Source organism: Schistocerca gregaria, chromosome 1 (assembly GCF_023897955.1).
Source record: "Schistocerca gregaria isolate iqSchGreg1 chromosome 1, iqSchGreg1.2, whole genome shotgun sequence".
Taxonomy (NCBI): domain Eukaryota; kingdom Metazoa; phylum Arthropoda; class Insecta; order Orthoptera; family Acrididae; genus Schistocerca; species Schistocerca gregaria.
In genome coordinates, this window is record NC_064920.1 from 378,596,169 (window position 1) to 378,614,750 (window position 18,582).

The 18,582-nt window shown below is 38.1% G+C and overlaps 1 protein-coding gene across 1 annotated transcript in view; it reads left to right on the plus strand.

The window, feature by feature from the left end:
- Positions 1 to 12,755, plus strand: part of LOC126347959 (bifunctional glutamate/proline--tRNA ligase) — a 205,291-nt gene extending 192,536 nt beyond the window's left edge. The window contains exon 26 of the mRNA XM_050002314.1: positions 12,466 to 12,755. Within this exon, the coding sequence (XP_049858271.1) occupies positions 12,466 to 12,625 (160 nt within the window). The 3' untranslated portion in view covers positions 12,626 to 12,755. The remainder of the gene's footprint in view (positions 1 to 12,465) is intronic.
- The last annotated feature ends 5,827 nt before the right edge of the window (positions 12,756 to 18,582 follow it).

An 18,582-nucleotide genomic window follows, 5' to 3' on the forward strand; every position in this document is an offset into this window, starting at 1 on the left:
TAGGGTCTTCACAGTCTGGACGAGGAGCTCTTTATTTCAGTACTTGATAATTATTTTAGATAAATAACTGAATTACAACTTGTTATACTGCAGAGGATTCACCTTACGGCCGTTATACATGTTTTCTTTCTACCTCTTTCTTCCCATACTTTTTTTTTTCTCCACAGTCTCCCCCCCCCTCTCTCTCTCTCTCTCTCTCTCTCTCTCTCTCTCTCTCTCTCTCTCTCTCTCTCTCTCTGTCTTTCTTTCTTTGATCAAACTTCATTTAATTTGCAATATCTGATGACACAGGTTCTACTGCTAACTTCCTGCTTGTCCTTTATGTTCAAAGATTGATTGATTGCAGAATATATGAGGGTAAGTCAATTGTTATCCGCAAAGTAGTTATAAGATTTTATTGTAATCAAATAGGAAACTTACAAGAACATCATTTTTCAATATAGCCTCCTTGCGTTTCAATGCACTTGGTCCATCGTTATACAAACTTCCTGATGCCCTCATAAAAGAAGTTTCTCAGCTGAGCTGCAAGCCAGGAATGCCCCGCTTCTTTCATTGCTTCATCCAAGGCAAATTGACGGCCGCTTAATGTCCGTTTGAGTGGACCAAACAAGTGATAGTCAGAAGGGGCAAGATCGGGACTATATGGAGGATGATCCAGTACTTCAAATTTGAGTTTCTGGAGTGTTTCAGTAGTGTGGGCAGCAGTATGTAGACAGACATTGTCTTGCAACAGTACAATGCCTTTTGACAGCAATCCTTGGCGTTTGCATTGAATTTCAGGTTTTAGCCTGGCAGTAAGCATCTCACTGTAATGTATAATGTTTATTGTTGTGCCCCTTTCCCATAATGTTTCAGTACTGGACCTTGTGCATCCCAAGAACCTTTAACTTTTTCTTGCACAGCGAAATTGGATGTTTCCATTCTTACTGTGCCGTTTACTCTCTGGCTCGTAGTGATGGATCCATGTTTCATCACCAGCAGTGATCCAACTCTTTGCCTTTACAAATGTCTGCTTGTGTCTGTGTATGTGCGGATGGATATGTGTGTGTGTGTGTGTGCGTGTGCGAGTGTATACCTGTCATTTTTTCCCCCAAGGTAAGTCTTTCCGCTCCCGGGATTGGAATGACTCCTTACCCTCTCCCTTAAAACCCACATCCTTTTGTCTTTCCCTCTTCTACCCTCTTTCCTGATGAAGCAACTGTTGGTTGTGAAAGCTTGAATTTTGTGTGTTTGTTTGTGCGTCTATCAACATGCCAACGCTTTCATTTGGTAAGTTACAATCATCTTTGTTTTTAGATATATTTTTCCCACGTGGAATGTTCCCCTCTATATAGAATTTGAGCTTTCGCAACCGGTGGCTGCTTCGTCAGGAAAGAGGGAAGGAAAAGGAAAGATGAAAGAATGTGGGTTTTAAAGGAGAGGGTAAGGAGTCATTCCAGTCCCGGGAGCGGAAAGACTTACCTTAGGGGGAAGAAAAGGATAGGTATATACTCGCACGCACACTCACACACACACACGCATATCCATCCATACATACCAGGGAATGTAAATAAAATTTAATGGGATCGTTGTAGGGATGTTGTGAGGTTGACATGGTATTAGAAGGTGGAAAGGGTAAGATGAGGTTAAAGTGAAAATAAATAGAAATTTATATAGGGAGAGATAAAGGTGTGAAAAAAGTCGAAAGAGTGTTGGTTTGAGATGAGCTATGTTGATCCTGTGCTGAACTTAGGTTGGTGAACAACAATGGGTGCAAAGGTTAGGTAGTTGTGTTGTCTCCAAAACACGTTAAAGCATGGGGAAATTCAGGAAAATTTCGAAAAAAATTTCTCGAAAAAAGTTACGAAAGAAACAGAAAAAATTTTTCGAAAGAGATTTCCCGAAAAAATAAAATTTCGAAAAAAATTTTCAAATAAAATCTCGAAAAATATGCGTGTAAATGTATTCAAAGGACTGGTTTTGTACGGGGATGTTATGAGAATGAGGCTAACAATTGTTTGATGAAGAAATAATAACATTTAAACCTGTGGGAAGCTGCTAAAAAAGATCGGTTATGTGGGAAAAAACGGGAATGGAAATAAAACGAAAGTTGTTGGAAATAGCTGAGATGGTTGTTTAATGGGTGAAAGGAACTGAACCTGTGAAATAGTATTCACGAGTTTACACGAAATGTTTGTAAACTTGGAACAGTGGATTTTATAGCAGCGGTTATGTTGAAAGCGTTAAATTTTTTTAGGTTATGGTTTGGAAGTAAATTACGTATTATTGAGTATAATTAGCCAGGATAAAATGTATGGTAGATTACGGAAAAAGGGAAGATGAATACAAAGTGAAACTACTTGTACAAACAAAAGGAGAAAGTAAGATGATAGAAGCGATTTCGAAATGCAACAGAGACAATAACAAACGTAATTGTTGGGTTCAAATTAATGATGATGTAAAGAAACTTCCACATGGGAAAAATATATTAAAAACAAAGATTCCAAGACTTACCAAGCAGGAAAGCGCCGGTAGATAGGCACAATGAATAAAACACACAAACACACACACAGAATTTGAGCTTTCGCAACCGGTGGCTGCTTCGTCAGGAAAGAGGGAAGGAAAAGGAAAGATGAAAGGATGTGGGTTTTAAGGGAGAGGGTAAGGAGTCATTCCAATCCCGGGAGCGGAAAGACTTCCCTTAGGGGGAAAATAGGATAGGTATATACTCGCGCTCGCGTGCGCGCGCGCGCGCACACACACACACACACACACACACACACATCCATACATACTAAAACAAAGATGATGTAACTTACCAAATGAAAGCGTTGGTATGTTGATAGACACACAAAATTCAAGCTTTCGCAACCCACAGTTGCTTCATCAGGAAAGAGGGAAGGAGAGGGAAAGATGAAAGGATGTGGGTTTTAAGGGAGAGGGTAAGGAGTCATTCCAATCCTGGAAGCGGAAAGACTTACCTTAGGGGGGAAAATGGACAGGTATACACTCGCTAACGCACGCACACACACACACACACACACACACACACACACACACACACACACACAAGCAGACATATGTAAAGGCAAAGAGTTTGGGCAGAGATGTCAGTCAAGGCAGAAGTACAAAGGCAAATATGTTGTTGACTGACAGGTGAGGTATGAGCGGCGGCAACTTGAAATTAGCTTATGTTGAGGCCTGGTGGGTAGCGGGAAGAGAGGATATATTGAAGGGCAAGTTCCCATCTCCGGAGTTCGGATAGGTTGGTGTTGGTGGGAAGTATCCAGGTAACCCGGACGGTGTAACACTGTGCCAAGATGTGCTGGCCGTGCACCAAGGCATGTTTAGCCACAGGGTGATCCTCATTACCAACAGACACTGTCTGCCTGTGTCCATTCATGTGAATGGACAGTTTGTTGCTGGTCATTCCCACATAGAAAGCTTCACAGTGTAGGCAGGTCAGTTGGTAAATCACGTGGGTGCTGTCACATGTGGCTCTGCCTTTGATCGTGTACACCTTCCGGGTTACAGAACTGGAGTAGGTGGTGGTGGGAGGGTGCATGGGACAGGTTTTACACCGGGGTCAGTTACAAGGGTAGGAGCCAGAGGGTAGGGAAGGTGGTTTGGGGATTTCATAGGGATGAACCAAGAGGTTACGAAGTTAGGTGGACAGCGGAAAGACACTCTTGGTGGAGTAGGGAGGATTTGGTGAAGGGTGGATCTCATTTCAGGGCAGGGTTTGAGGAAGTCATATCCCTGCTGGAGAGCCACATTCAGAGTCTGATCTAGTCCCAGAAAGTATCCTGTCACGAGTGGGGCATTTTTGGGATTCTTCTGTGGGAGGTTCTGGGTTTGGGGGGATGAGGAAGTGGCTCTGGTTGTTTGCTTCTGTACCAGGTCAGGAGGGTAGTTGCGGGATGCAAAAGCTTTTTTCAGGTTGTTGGTGTAATGGTTCAGTTATACAGGACTGGAGCAGATTCGTTTGCCACAAAGACTTAGGCTGTAGGGAAGGGACCGTTTGATATGGAATGGGTGGCAGCTGTCATAGTGGAGGTACTGTTGCTTGTTGGTGGGTTTGATGTGGACTATGTGTGAAGCTGGCCATTGGACAGATGGAGGTCAACATCGAGAAAAGTGGCATGGGATTTGGAGTAGGACCAGGTGACTCTGATGGAACCAAAGGAGTTGAGGTTGGAGAGGAAATTCTGGAGTTGTTCTTCACTGTGAGTCCAGATCATGAAGATGTCATCAATAAATCTGTACCAAACTTTGGGTTGTTGGGTTGGTAGGTCTGTGTAACCAAGAAGGCTTCCTCTAAGCGACCCATAAATAGGTTGGCGTACGAGGGGGCCATCCTGGTACCCATGGCTGTTCCCTTTAATTGTTAGTATGTCTGGCCTTCGAAAGTGAAGAAGTTGTGAGTTAGGATGAAGCTGGCAAGTGCCTGACTGCATCAATTTTTCCTTTTTATGGTGTGCCTGGTGCCAGAAAAATGTTTGTTTTTGTCATTCAATAGACACTTACGCATTTTTGTGATGAATACAGGGAATTAACAAAGAACTGTTTCACTGATAGTCAAATGTACAACATTCAAACATTATTATAAGGAATGGCCTACAGGAATTGTTATAAAATGTAGTACTGCAAGACACATTTCATTTCAACAAATTACAAGTCCTCGTTGTGGAGGTCATCTGTGACATGCCATGCCACTGCCATGATTTTATTTTATCTGCTAGCCACTTTTATCAGAATTACATGTGCAAGAATTGAAGTGTTTATATGAAGTTATTCAAAACAATGTTTGTTTGGTTTAAGCCAGATTTTCACTTGAGCAAACATTCTTCCTTCCCTTCGCCATTTTGCATACTCCATCAAGAACAGTGAGCTCACCATGCAAAATAATCCTCATAGAATAGCAAAGTTTCACATTTTGGCTCTAACAAGATAGAGTTGTATCCTACCAATTATTAGTTCTAAAAACTAATAACACAGAATTCATAGGCAATGTTCGCTACCTCATGTTCTCTTCCATTCCCTCTAGTATAAACGATTCTGCCCATATAGAAGCAAATGGTAGTGAATTTTCTGCAAATGCATGTGTTCGCTTTAGATGCTTAAAATTGAGGTATGTGAATTCCAGATAATTCCACTACGTGGTGCTGCACAAGTGATTCGTCAAGCTGCCTGCTAGGTGGGCAGAGCTGTAAAAAGCACGGCAAAAAAACTTGAACATTTTTTACAAAATACTTGCAGTGCCTCTTAGCAGCTAAAATTTTGGTAGGGCATTTCTTTCGTTGTGTTCTTCTTGTGTAAAAACTTTTCGTGGTAGGTTTCGACATGTCTTGTTGGACCATTCCCTTGTAAGTTAGTTCAGTAAAGCAGGTTATATTTAATGAAATAATAACCAAAGATTTTTGATACATTTCTTTTGATACTGGTGTTGTAAAGAGAAAAACTAGTTCGAACATTTGGATCAGACAGAGATGTTTTCTCAAGTTTTGCGAAGCCTTTTATGACTGCAGCTCTGTTGGCCAGTGATTCTACCAAGTTCTGCCAAACCATTGGATTTAAAAGTCATGTAATGCACCATCAGCAAATTAAACTGTGATAGAGGCATTTAGGACCACCCCTATTTTCAGCTCGTGTGCTGAGGCTAGAGAGACACCTCTTAACTATAGGCAGAAACACCTCTTGGTGTGACTGGTGTAAAAATTGTATCCACACTGTACAAATCTGAGCACTGTAACATTGCTCATATATCGGTGGAGTAACCTTTAAATAATTGTCACGGAATAATGAGACACCTTTAGAATCAGTATAAGGGGTAGCTTTGTCAAGATGGATGTGGTTTGTATCAATCTTAAATGTGAGGCTGGAACAGATTGCCACTGTCCCGTCTTAAGGGCCCTGCATTATTTTATATTTCACCTGTTATAAGAATGCACTCTAATTAGATCTCCTGCTTCTTCTTCCTGAAATATTTCTGCTTATGCAAGTCATTCACAGAACCTCTTCCAATGCCAATTGGTCATCTTCCAGATTCTGTCCATTCCAGATAGTATGTACTGCATATCATGATCATTGCTTTGGCAGATATTTTCCAATTCCTAATTATGTCCGATACACAATAATAAAATTTTCTATCCTCTCTAAAATTTCATCCTTGATTTTTTCTTTCTTTGTTGCTTACCTCCTAGATATTTGGAAAAAAAATACTTCTGTAATAATTTTTCATGCTGATATTCATTACCTCACTTTTTGTTAAGCTTATTCCCATGACTGCTTCTTCAATTACCTTTTGCCAGGTGTTTATTTGCCCTTCCAGTTTCTGCACATTGTCCTCACAAATCATCGTGTTGCAAATACTGTGATTCTCATATTGTCTGCTATTGACCAGTGGGAAACTTTCCTTATAATGATATGCTTGACTATATTGAAGAGCATTGTGGAGACAACACTTTCTTGTCAAACCCCTCTGTCTGTTTTAAACCATTCTGATTTTCTGCCATATATTACAACACGATTCAGGAGTTTGTTATACGTGTTTCTGGTCAGAAATAGTGATTATGTCTGTCTGCAATGTGTCAGACTTCAGTCAGTAGCCTTTCAATAATATTTTTCATAATGCGACCTGAACTTTCTTGTATATTTGTTATTCTTGGAGATGTAATTTGTCTAATGCAATTTAATATTTTTACAAATATGGTGTACCAGTGTTAGATGGGGAATCAGCAGGACAAAACATACGTATCCTGATGTTATCACAGCTGAATTCTCATAATATGCCAATTGAAAGCTGTGTGGCTTTCTGCTCCAACAATCCTCCTGTTATGACAGGACACAAAAATGGGGTTTCAGCTGTTCTGAAGGAAGTTCAACTAGGTATTGCCATCATAGGTTGCTTTTGCCACTTCATTAGTCTAGCAGGTGAAAGAGGTGCTGGAAGATTACCATTTAAAGTGGATGAGATCCTTGTTGATGTATTTTATTTCGTAAAGAAGATTGTCAAAAGAAAAAAAACTCCTTCAGAAATTTCAGAACTTTCACACTAAAGAAGCAAAAAAAATTCTGAAGCATGTATGTACTAGGTGATTATCTTTAGGCAGATATTTATAAGACTACTGGATCCGCTTCTTTGTTTCTTCGAAGCAGAAGTAATATTATATACCCAAAAACTTTCTGCAAGCTTGACATCTTTCAGAACATCTAGAGTTGAACAATGTGGATCCAAAGAGTATCAGAAGAAGAGAATTCTTGATTCTGCTGCTGCGCATGCCCCTAAAAGAATAGCATATTCTTCCAAAAGTGACAAACCCGTTGTAAAAAGTAAGACTTCTGCTACAGCATGTGAGGAAAAAATTGTTTATGTTCCTGTCCTCTAACTTAAAAAGGCCCTTTGCACTTCTTGTGATTATTTCTGTATTTTGCAAGTTGAATGTTGCCCTTCAAACTTCTTCTCCACGAATTAACTTTTTATTAGGATGTCTAGTGGATTTGCTAAAGCAGTTTTTCACTAAGTTTTTAAGCATATCATTGCTTTAAGTTGGGTACAACTTAATTCAAAATCAAAGAAGTGATGATGAGTTAGTTATTGGCATTCATACTTCAAACATAGTGAATGATCTCCAGGATACAGATAAAATACCTTCTCTTTACATCAGTGAGAAACTAGTTTCGTGCTGTCTTTGAATACATCATCAAGAAGTTTCAACTCAAGGACAATGTGTTAAGCATTCTCAAATTGCTAAGATAGACAAAATTGGAGATGCGCTATTTTGTTCCATCTGTTTCCTCTTGGAAGAGTTTCCTATCAAGTTATGCAAGGAAGAGAATGAAACTACAGATGAGGTGATGAATGAGCTTCAGAGGAAGTTCACAGCTCTTCAGGTAGATGACACTTCAGCTGCAAATCAAGATGCTGCAAATGATTTCAGTTGGGCACAAATATCAAGAATTTGTGGAGTCAATGGACTTCTTAAGTATAATCGAATTTCTAGACTAATGCTTTCTATTATCACCATACTCCGTAACAATGCAGAAAGTGAAAATGTTTTCAGACTTGTGAAGAAAAATAGAACAGAGTTCAGATCATCCATGTCCAATCTATCTCTGGTCTCTATTTCTATTTTGAATACCAAGAGTTCTGGTGACTGTTATGGGGGGTGGGGGGGGGGGGGGGAATTAAAAAAATTCTCAATACTTTACAGGAAGCTAAAAAGGCCACAAATGACTTTCAAGTCTAACTAGCTTGTGATTTGCAGTGTTTATTTAATTTATCAATTCCTGCTACTTTTTAACATGAATTTCTTCTTGATTCTTATGTTCGTCTACAAATCATTGGCCTATGATGCAAGTAGATGTGATTTCATTGAAGTATCCTGTTTAAAATGTGAGTAATTGTATTTTATAGCCCAGAAGTATTACTGTTTTCATCAAGCCAGGGTATGTTGAAAATCGTTAAATTTTCTGTAGCAAGTGGGGTTTTACTGGTAGTCCTTTACAAGGTATGGTCTGTCCTTCATATAGATTTTGCAATTATTTTACCCATACTTTCAAAACTTTTTATCACATGAGTTTTCCTAATATACAGTACAATATATTCTTGTCATCTTGCATGAGTGCCACACAAATTTGTGGTAATGTTACTACATTGAACTTAATGTCAGTCATGCAGTACTCTTGCAGTTTCTGAACTGTAGTGCATCGCACAAAACAGTTCCTTTCCATTCTTCGTAAATCAGTAAACTGGGGTTCTCATTGGCAAATTACTGTTAAGTCCCTGTTACAGTGTGTATGATGTCTCAAGAGATGCTATCATAAGAGTCTGTCCAGAAACTTCAGATAAGATACTGCCTAAAATATACATCCAAGCTCGATATTGTCCTCTCCATTATTCAGTTTTGGTTCTTGGAAATGCTGCTCTACGTAGTAGTTTACGTTTTCCCCTGTTAAGTTCCATTCTGTTTTTGAACCATTCCCTCCATGCATAATTCTTCTGTATGGCTGCTTCTGCAATTTTGTCATTCCACCATGGAGTTTCTTTGTGTCAGATTTTTGTTGATGTCCTTCCACTTGTTTCTTCTATTGCATTGACTATGGCCTGTTTGAACTTCCTCAATTTTCCTTTGCATCCTTCCTCTCATATTTGGGGAGCTGTGTCCTAATCTTTTTTTCTATATAGCTCATGTGTTTCTCTCTCTTTCAGTTTCCATCATTTGATATTTGCCTGTCTTTTTCCCCTGTATGTACTCTTTCTGAATCACTTCACTCTCCCTACCACTAGTCTGTGTTCACCATCAACACTAATGCCTTGAATCACTTTCACTTCTGTCAAGGATGTTATGCAACCTTAGGTTATTATTACAAAGTCTGTTATGGATATCTGTTAAAAATTCCAACTGTATCTGATGAACTTGTGACCATACTTTTCTTTATGCCATCCATTACCGATTATCCATTATTTCTTAGACATGTGTATAATAATACCTTCCGTGACCTGCCCGTGGCATCCTATGATTGTTTCATATGCTCTTCTACTAATTCTAGTTCTAACATTAAAGTCTCCTATAGTCCCAGTCTCGTTAGATGTTACAGTGTCTTCCGCTTTACGAGGGAAGGCCAAAACTTTGGGGGGTGACAGATTTACTTCAAATTTTGCACGCCCTTAGTAGGCCATCAAAACAACATAATGTGCAAGTAGTCATGTGCACTACTCTGGCAACTCCGAGTCACAAGACAAGTTTCATGCATATATTATGTAATGGATGTATCTGTGCGTAGGTGCTGGCTGTTTGAGTTAATGTAGTTAAGTGACTAGTGTTCAAGCTTTGTAAGACAAGTATGTGTGAGGCAACGGTTTGACTCCAGCTCAAACTAAATTTTAAATCTGTATTTTTTTCATCACTCATCATATTATCCAATTTATTTGCCATTTGAGAGGTAATATAATAAAAAATGTGTATTTACATGAAGTTTTAGTGAATATAAATGTTATTTGATTACATACTATTTTAATTAATCAAAAAAATATATTTATAATTATCGACAAATAAATTAAGTAATGCACAGTGTTTTCTTGAAAAGGTATGGCTGTTGTGATTTGCAAAATCCTTTATACAAGCAGTCTGGTAAGGTACCGGAAATACTTCGCACATCAGTGTATCAACCCTAAAACACAGAGGCAGGCCCCATTTGGCAGTTAACCTGCAAAGTGGTGAGACATTGCTAATGTAGCAAGAACGAATAGTGTATGTGCAAATTGTTTATTTCACAAAATTTAAACATCTACTACGAAAATGAAGGTTCGAGCGGGAGATGAACCAACGCCTAGCACACATTCGTCTTACAAAGCTCAAACAGTAATCGCTTGACCACTATGAACTCTTAACGTTCCAGCACCTATGCACAACTACATCAGTTACATAATAGACGCGTAAAACTTCTCTTGCTATTTTCTTGGAATTGCCAAAGAAGTGCACCTTACCACTCACACATTATGTTGTTTTAAGGGTCTAGTAAACAGGTACAAAGTTTGAAGTAGATCCGTGATCCCAGTGCCGTAGCCTCCTCGTGTTAATAATAGACTCCTGCTTTTCACCTGTTTCATGTCCTATGAGAGGAGCATAAACCTGGACTACATCAAGAATATTTCCTTCCATCAATTATTCTGTTGTGTATATTTTCCTCAGTAAGTTCTTTGTTTACCAATTCTTTAGCTGCTATTATTGTGACATCATTCTTTTGTCTCTTCGTGACCGCCACATCTGATATCCTTTTTCCAACACCTTGTTCCATTAATGGTATGTTCCTCTCTGTCACTGTCCATATGATATCCTAGATTCTTGCATCCTTTTCTATGGACACAACTTCAATAGACCCAATTCTTATATGTTTGTCGGACAAATCCATATTTCATTAGGGCCATGTTGACCACCGTGTCCAACAGATCTGCTTAAAGGATTTGTCACTTTCGTTATTAGTTTCCATCCGAGGCTCATTTGATTGTTGGAAGCAAATGGATTATCCACTACTGGCTTGCTGGGCCTAATTTAGCTTCACTGGAGTCATGTTGGCTCACTTTTCAGGGTTCCTGTAGGACCTTCACAACTATTGTAGCGGTCTCTCAGGTCACACACAAACCCCACTGTACTCCACCCATCCAGGCAGTCCTGTAATTTACGTCATTGCCCATCTCCCACAATACGGAGGAGGGGTTGTAGTTGTGGGAGACACTGTGTTAGATGATCGCTATTATGGTCCTTTAGTATCCTCTGATGGTTCTAAGCAAAGGACTGCCCCTTGACCATTTTCCACAAGTATGTCTTAAGGGTAAACCATCTAAATAATTTTGGGTATAGTGCAGAGCTGTATAGATCCTGAGAGCACTGGAACAAATACATCATCAGAGTAAAAGGTTTCTCATTTACTTAATGTGGTAAATAGGAACAGTGTTTGTAAGGGGAAAGGGGGAGTGTGGGAAATCATCTTCAATGCATATAATTTTCAGTTAATGCACAGATACTCATACAAAAAAAAAAAATTGTTCTTTTACATTATACACCACTTAAATCTTTCTAATGAAACCAGAGTACAAATTAATGAGAGTCTGATGAACAAGTCTTGTTGAGTGCAGTGCCACAAATGCGGGGACACACTGTACATTAACAGAATGTCATATTTTGACAAGTATCATACGTTAAGTGCTCCACACTACTGGATACTAAAAGAATAGAGAAAGTGCGGTGCAAATCTTTGAAAACCTTATAAAATAGAAGTTGAGAACTTTAAGGCAAGAACAGTTCTAAGAAAAATATCAGCTTTTCATGTGTCGCGTAAAACAAAGCAAAGCATAAAATAGAGACTAAGAAGGTTCAGAATTCACTATTATTATATCAGCAGGTTTGATGAAAATAAACTGACTTCAGATGACTGCACAGTTCCGTCAAGTGCCAAAAAAATTGTTTTAGAGAATCCTTGAAGTTGAGGTACCTCGCATACTGTTCTGACAGTGGGTGTTAATGCCACTATTTGAAATACATTGAGAAATGTTTGATGAAACGAGATGTGCAGTTTGAATATAACTTAACAAAGTAGAATTTAAACCAATACATGCTAAATTAACAAATTAGCCCACCACCTGAAAGGGTCTTCTCACCCTCTCCCCTGAAAAGTCTTACAATAGTTATGATCCGTATACAAACCAAATAAGGAAAGACTTCAGGGATATCTCTGAAAAGCATTCAACTGCCAGTGGGCATTTGTGGTGACATTTCTGTTTCATAGAACTGCAGGAAAAGAAAATAAGTGAATAGATCAGAGATATTTTAGGCTCTGTATCTTCATTTCATCCAGTTTGAAGTATCCTCGCAGGCAGTATGATAGAGAATTGGTTTTTTTCATGGTACATAAAACCATTAAATTGCTCATTTTCAGCCCAACTTTATTACTTAATTATAATCAAATGTCTTGTTTCTTTTCAAGGGATGATGCAGATGCTGAACCAGGAGCTCTTGCCATGGGTGCCAAAGGTTTATGCATCCCGTTTGACCAGCCTGATACCTTGGAACCTAATGATAAATGTATCCACCCAGCATGCAATAGGGCACCATTGTTCTATTCTCTTTTTGGACGAAGTTATTGATGTTAATTGTGTGTAAAATGTTTAGAAATGTCAACAAATGGCCGCCCTTCAGCTGTTTGTGGATAAGAAAGTTTCTGTTGCACAGCATGTATGTCAACTTTCTAATGAGATAAAAACGTCTTTTTTTTATTAGTTCCATTAATTCTTTCTGTGCCACTATTTTTGTGTATTTAGTTCAGTAAAATGATTTAGGACACAACATACTAGAAGCAGGAACACACACATACATTGTCATTTTCTCCAACTTTCAGTGTGTTGAATGCCTTCACTTGGTATAAGAAGAAGAAAAATTGAGTTAATGAGAGTACTGAGTTATTTGAGTAGAGAATTTGTAATTGTTTATATCAGTCTGTTGGTGAACATGCTTTTTCCCCCATTTCTGTTTGATTTATCAATACAGGTTTTAATCTTTTACCAGATTTTCACAGTTGCATCTTGAGCCATTGTCAGCTAACTACAATGTTTGAGTGTTAAGCATGGATATTGTGTTAATAGTGTCTGTCCTGAAAGCACTGTGCAAATCTAAAGTGCTTTTGAAGCAGAAATTTGTCAGGTGTTACTAAAATAGGATTCAGTGACTGTCATAAGTAAGCTTACCCTTAGAACTGTTGGCTGACTGATGACGATCATCATTCAAGAGACAACTCACAAATGTTGCATTTGTTTATTCTATGAGTATGAGGCTCTGTCTGTGGTGAAACTTCCTGACAGATGGAAACTACCTTAGGCATGCAGTGATCTTTCAACCAGACAAGACTTCACTTCTACCGTCATGTCCCTCCTGCTGTCCAAACTTCACAAAAGCTCTCCTGTACAAAAGTTTGGCAAAAAACAGAGAGGTACTAGTACAAAAAATAACAGAGAGGTACTGGTACTGGCTTTTAGTGTGTGTGTGTGTGTGTGTGTGTGTGTGTGTGTGTGTGTGTGTGTGATTTTTCACAGACACGAACGTGACAAATGGTTTACCACAAAGAGTGACCACAAAACCATCATAATTCACAGCACAGTGGTTACTGGATCAGAGTACCATTTTTATTAGAGTAGGAAAGAAACCAAGTTTTAACAGAGCTTAGGTTTGAAACAAACCTTCAGTTTGATAAAGAAATTAGACAGCATAAATAGCATATTGCATTAGTACAAAAGCTGTTAGCTGAAAATTTTTGACCGTCTTCAGAAATTTTGTTTTCATCCAGTTGTATCTTAGCGTTTGTGAAGTGCCAGCCAGCTATGTTTATTTGCTTTAGAAGAATGAAAGACTGAGAAATAAAATTAAAATTGAAAATTAGAATTAGAATTGTCAGACTCGGTTGTCATAATGTGCTCTTTGAAAATCATGTGAATACCAGTATAGATATGCTAAGTGTTAGACAATTTAGATTACACTTCTGAGACACAGAAATAGAGAAAGAAGAATTTGTCATGTTCATCAGAAATTTGTCATGTTCATCAGAAATTTGTCATAAATGTAAGAAAATCGACATTCATAAATTTTGAATGCACCAGTATAAGGAAGAAGGTGTGACAGAAACAGAATTTCATAGGTCTCTCGTAATGAATAAGAAAGTAGGAAATTAGGTAGCCATTATGAACAGCATAGTGAATATGTTGTTATACCCACAGTAGATATAAAATCAAAACCGACCACAATAGTACAGTTTTATAATTCTACTGGGCCTTCTTATGATGAAGAGACTGAGAGATGGTATAATGAGGTAAACAAAAATACAAGTGGGCGTTATGCTATCTTTTTAACAAACTCCCATATTACTTGTAAATCTGAATTGCAGAATAGAAGCCCCAAAAACAAATAGACAACATGTAAAAGAAATTAGGATAATAGAGAATGATAAAAATTTAATTGCAATTGTAGCTTGGAATTTGATAGTAGGAAAAGGAAGAGCACGTGCTGAAGTTTGGCACAGACGATAATTTAATCATTGCAGACACATGAATCATGAGAGAGACAGAGACTTAGATAGGAAATTAAGGAGATGAGACCTGGATAAGTTGAAAGAACTGGAGATTGTTGAAAATTTCAAAGGGAGAATTTGGCAATGATTGACTGAAATAGGATAAGAACACAGTTGACTAAAGGGTAGCTTCGAGAGGTGAAGCAGAGGCTCAATTAAATAAGCAAAAGGCAAGGCCCTGTCAAAACCCTTGTATAACATACAAAGCATTGAATGTACTTGCAGAAAGGGGAAAATATAAAAATGCAGCAAATAAAAGTAGGCAAGAGGGACTATATACATAAAAAAAACTGAGATTGACAGGAACTGCAATTTGGCGGGATTGGTCGGAGGAGAAATGCAAAGCAGTTGAAACATCTGTTATTAAGAGAAGGAGAGAGGCCACCTATAAGAAAATCAGAGACACCTTTGAATAAAAGACAAGCTGATGCGTGAATGTCAAAAGCACAGATGACAAGCTGGTACTAAGCAAGAATGGAAAGGTGATGGGTAGAAGGAATATATACAAAAAGATACAAGGGAAACAAAGATAGTATTGCAGAAAGGGAAAAGGAATTTTATGAGAGATGATGGTAATTGACAAAGCACTGAAACCCCTGAAGTAGGTGACTCTGCCTCAGAAGTACTGAGATGCTCGGGAGAGCCATCTGGCGTGCAAGCTATGAGGCAGGTTAAATTCACACACTTACAGAACAATGTAATAATTCCTCTTACGAATGTTTCTAAACTGTCATTTTAATAATTTGCAAAAAAAGGTGGAAACTGGTGTCAGCTTAGGCTCTAGAGTAATGTAGGAACACACAAGGCAGAACTGGCACTAGGTATCATCTTAGAGGATAGGTTGAAGAAATACAATCTTGTGTTAATAGCATTTGTATCTTTAGAGAACGCTTTTATCAATGTTGACTAGAATAAACACTCTGAAATCTGAAGGTGGCAGGGCTAATATCAAATGAGCAAAAGTTTATTCACAAGTTGAACAGAAAGCAGATTGCAGTTATAAGAATTGAGGGACATGAAAGGAAAGCAGTAGTTAAGGGGACCATACCCTGCCTATCTAACCCATGTTAATTTAGGCACGTATTTGACCCATTTCCGAAAAAGCTATTTCGTGCAGGACCTTAATATTTTTACTGTATGTTACATGATACTAATAGTCAAGTGTACCAAAATCTTTATCCATTTTTTAGTTTTTAAGAAATACTTTTTAAAATTTATTAACAAAAAATATTAAGTTTTTTATGCAGAAAATATTTTTTGTGATCTTCCTAATGGGGGAATATTAATGAATGTCGTACCAGAGGTGTCTTTTTATGTTATGCAGAGTCTATGAAAATTTCATTCATTTATCTGTGATAGTTTCTGATAAATGGGGCATATGTACTGAAAATTTTTGTTTGTGTGAAATTGACTGTAAGAAAAACTTTTGAAATTTGTTACTTACAGTTAATTAAAACTGTCCTGCTGCATATGATGGCCCTTCTTTGGCCTCTAGCAGGCCTACCAGCTTCTTTTTCACCTTCCTGGACGTTTATCTTCCTTTCTTGGCCATATTAGATGAAGACCTGTCTGCATATGTAATAATAGCATCATGAACTCCTAGTTTTGTTGTATGCATGCCTACAAATACAGTTTTAGGAAGGCAGTTTCAAATTATACTGTTGAAACATTCATTTGGGTTCTGTGCCTGCCCATGCAGACATTTCCTTAGAAGGTCAGGATAAGTCAAGTCTCTTAAAATAGATTTAATTGTTGCAATAATAGCAGCAGGAAGAGAATGCTGGTGACAGTAAGATTCTCCAGTTGCCTGAACTGTATTGTATTTGCACCACGAAGTTTCTGCTGATGGCCACAATCCATGACATGGCTTATCAATAGAGGACTTATGGAAGAATATGGCCCAAACATCTCTCTTCATCGCTTCCAGATTTTCTTTATTTCTCCTACTTTCCTGCCCATAGTATACCTGCAAGTTTTCTATTTCAATTTTAGTTAACTGACCCTATCCGGTCAACAGTTTCCATCTTCTAATTTTTTTCCTCTCATATCAACAGTTACTTTTTTCAGCCTTGTTCGCAAATGGTTTGAACATGACCTACACATTCTATTTTGCTAATAATGGCATATCCCTGTGCTTAGAGTTCACCACATTGTTGTACGCCTTACTGTCATCATCGCCCAAATATTTGGTGTCCCGTATGCCTTGTTTCTACGGATAGATGAAGTATTTGTTGTACTCCATGAACTTCCATACCATCACTTGTTCCTCTTAAACTGTCCACACAGTTATGTTCATTGATTTTACAACATTTGCGATATTTAGACATTATCTCCACATCTAACACTTTACTGGTGTCTACACTCATGGCAGTCACTACTCCATTCAGAGAACTATGTCCTCTTTTCTGCCAACTTCCATCAATATCCGAACATCCATCATTTTCTTCCACTGCTTCCCTAGCAGCCAGTTTCATGCTTTCCTCACTGACCTCACATACAGCTTTCTCTAATACTGCAGTCAGTTTTTTCAAATTTATCTGGTGGTTGATGTAAGTTCATCACTGAACAAAATGTTCTCCCTGCAGCCATGCCGTTTCCAATGGATTGCAGGGCATAAACTAACCTAGTATTGATTTCATAAGGGCCACTTGCATCTAGTTTTGAAGCACTCATAAATAAAATCACATCTTGAGCATTTAGTGCAAATTAAATCCAAAGCAATTGCTAGACCTTTTCTCCCACTGGCACTCTCACAAATTTTCACACTCTGTGACTCACCAACTGTCTACATTGTACAAATATAGAAATTACATCTGATAATATTCTCAAATTAATATAATAATGTTACTGCACCCCTTATCACTTACAGTAAATTCATTGTAACTCCCTTGAAATGGTTAGAGCTTCTTTGATGATTCACTTGATGAAGAATTACAATTAGAAACATCGTTGCCAGGCGACATAACCTCTTGTGCAGAAAGCTTTCTAAACTTGTTTCCTCTAAATTGTCATTTCTTGAAAATACCTTTACATTTTGTCATCTTCAATAAACACAACAAAACACACGTAAACAAGCACTGCAAACGTAAGTGTAACAACTACTCGCAATCACACTTGAACAAAACTAACCACATGTTTGAAAGCATGTTTTTTACAAATAGCATAAACAAAAGAATACCGACTGTTGCATTCCAAGGACAGCCAACACACTCGGGAGTTAAAAAAAAAAAATCCCTAACATGCCATGTAGGGGATATAAAGATCTAACATATATGCAGAAAAGTGGGTGTGGCACGATAGGAAAATACTCTTTAAATGCTAGGAAAAAAATTTGTTCAGCAAAATCCTTTTCAGAGTGCTTAAATAAAACCTCAATCTATCAAAATATGATGAAAACCGAAAATCAGTTTTTTTTTCTACCTGAACCACGGTGTTTTCCCCTTAAGAAAGCATTGCTCTTTGGAAACTCAGCTTGTCCTTTTCTCACATGATATGCTGTAAACCATGGATGACGAGCAACAGGAAGAATCTGTATTCCTAGATTTCCAGAATATGTTTGACATGGTGCCCCACTGTTGATTACTCACAAAGATATGAGCATATAGAATAGGTTACCAGATTTGTGAATGGTTCAATCAGTTCTTAAGTAAGAGAACCCTGTACATTGCCCTAGATGGTGAGTGCTCATTAGAGACGAGGGTATCACCAGGAGTGCTCCAGGGAAGTGTGATAGGTCCAGTATTATTCTTTGTATACATAAATGACCTGACTGACAGAGTGAGCAACAATCTGTAGCTATTGACTGATAATACTGCAGTATAGGAAAGGTGTTGCCATTGAATGATAGGAGGATACTAGATGACTTGCACAATTTCTAGCTGGTGTGACGAATGACAACTTGCACTAAATGTAGAAAATGTAAGCTAATGCAGATGAGTAGGAAAAACAATAATGTAATGTTTGAAAACAGCATCAGTTGTGTAGTGC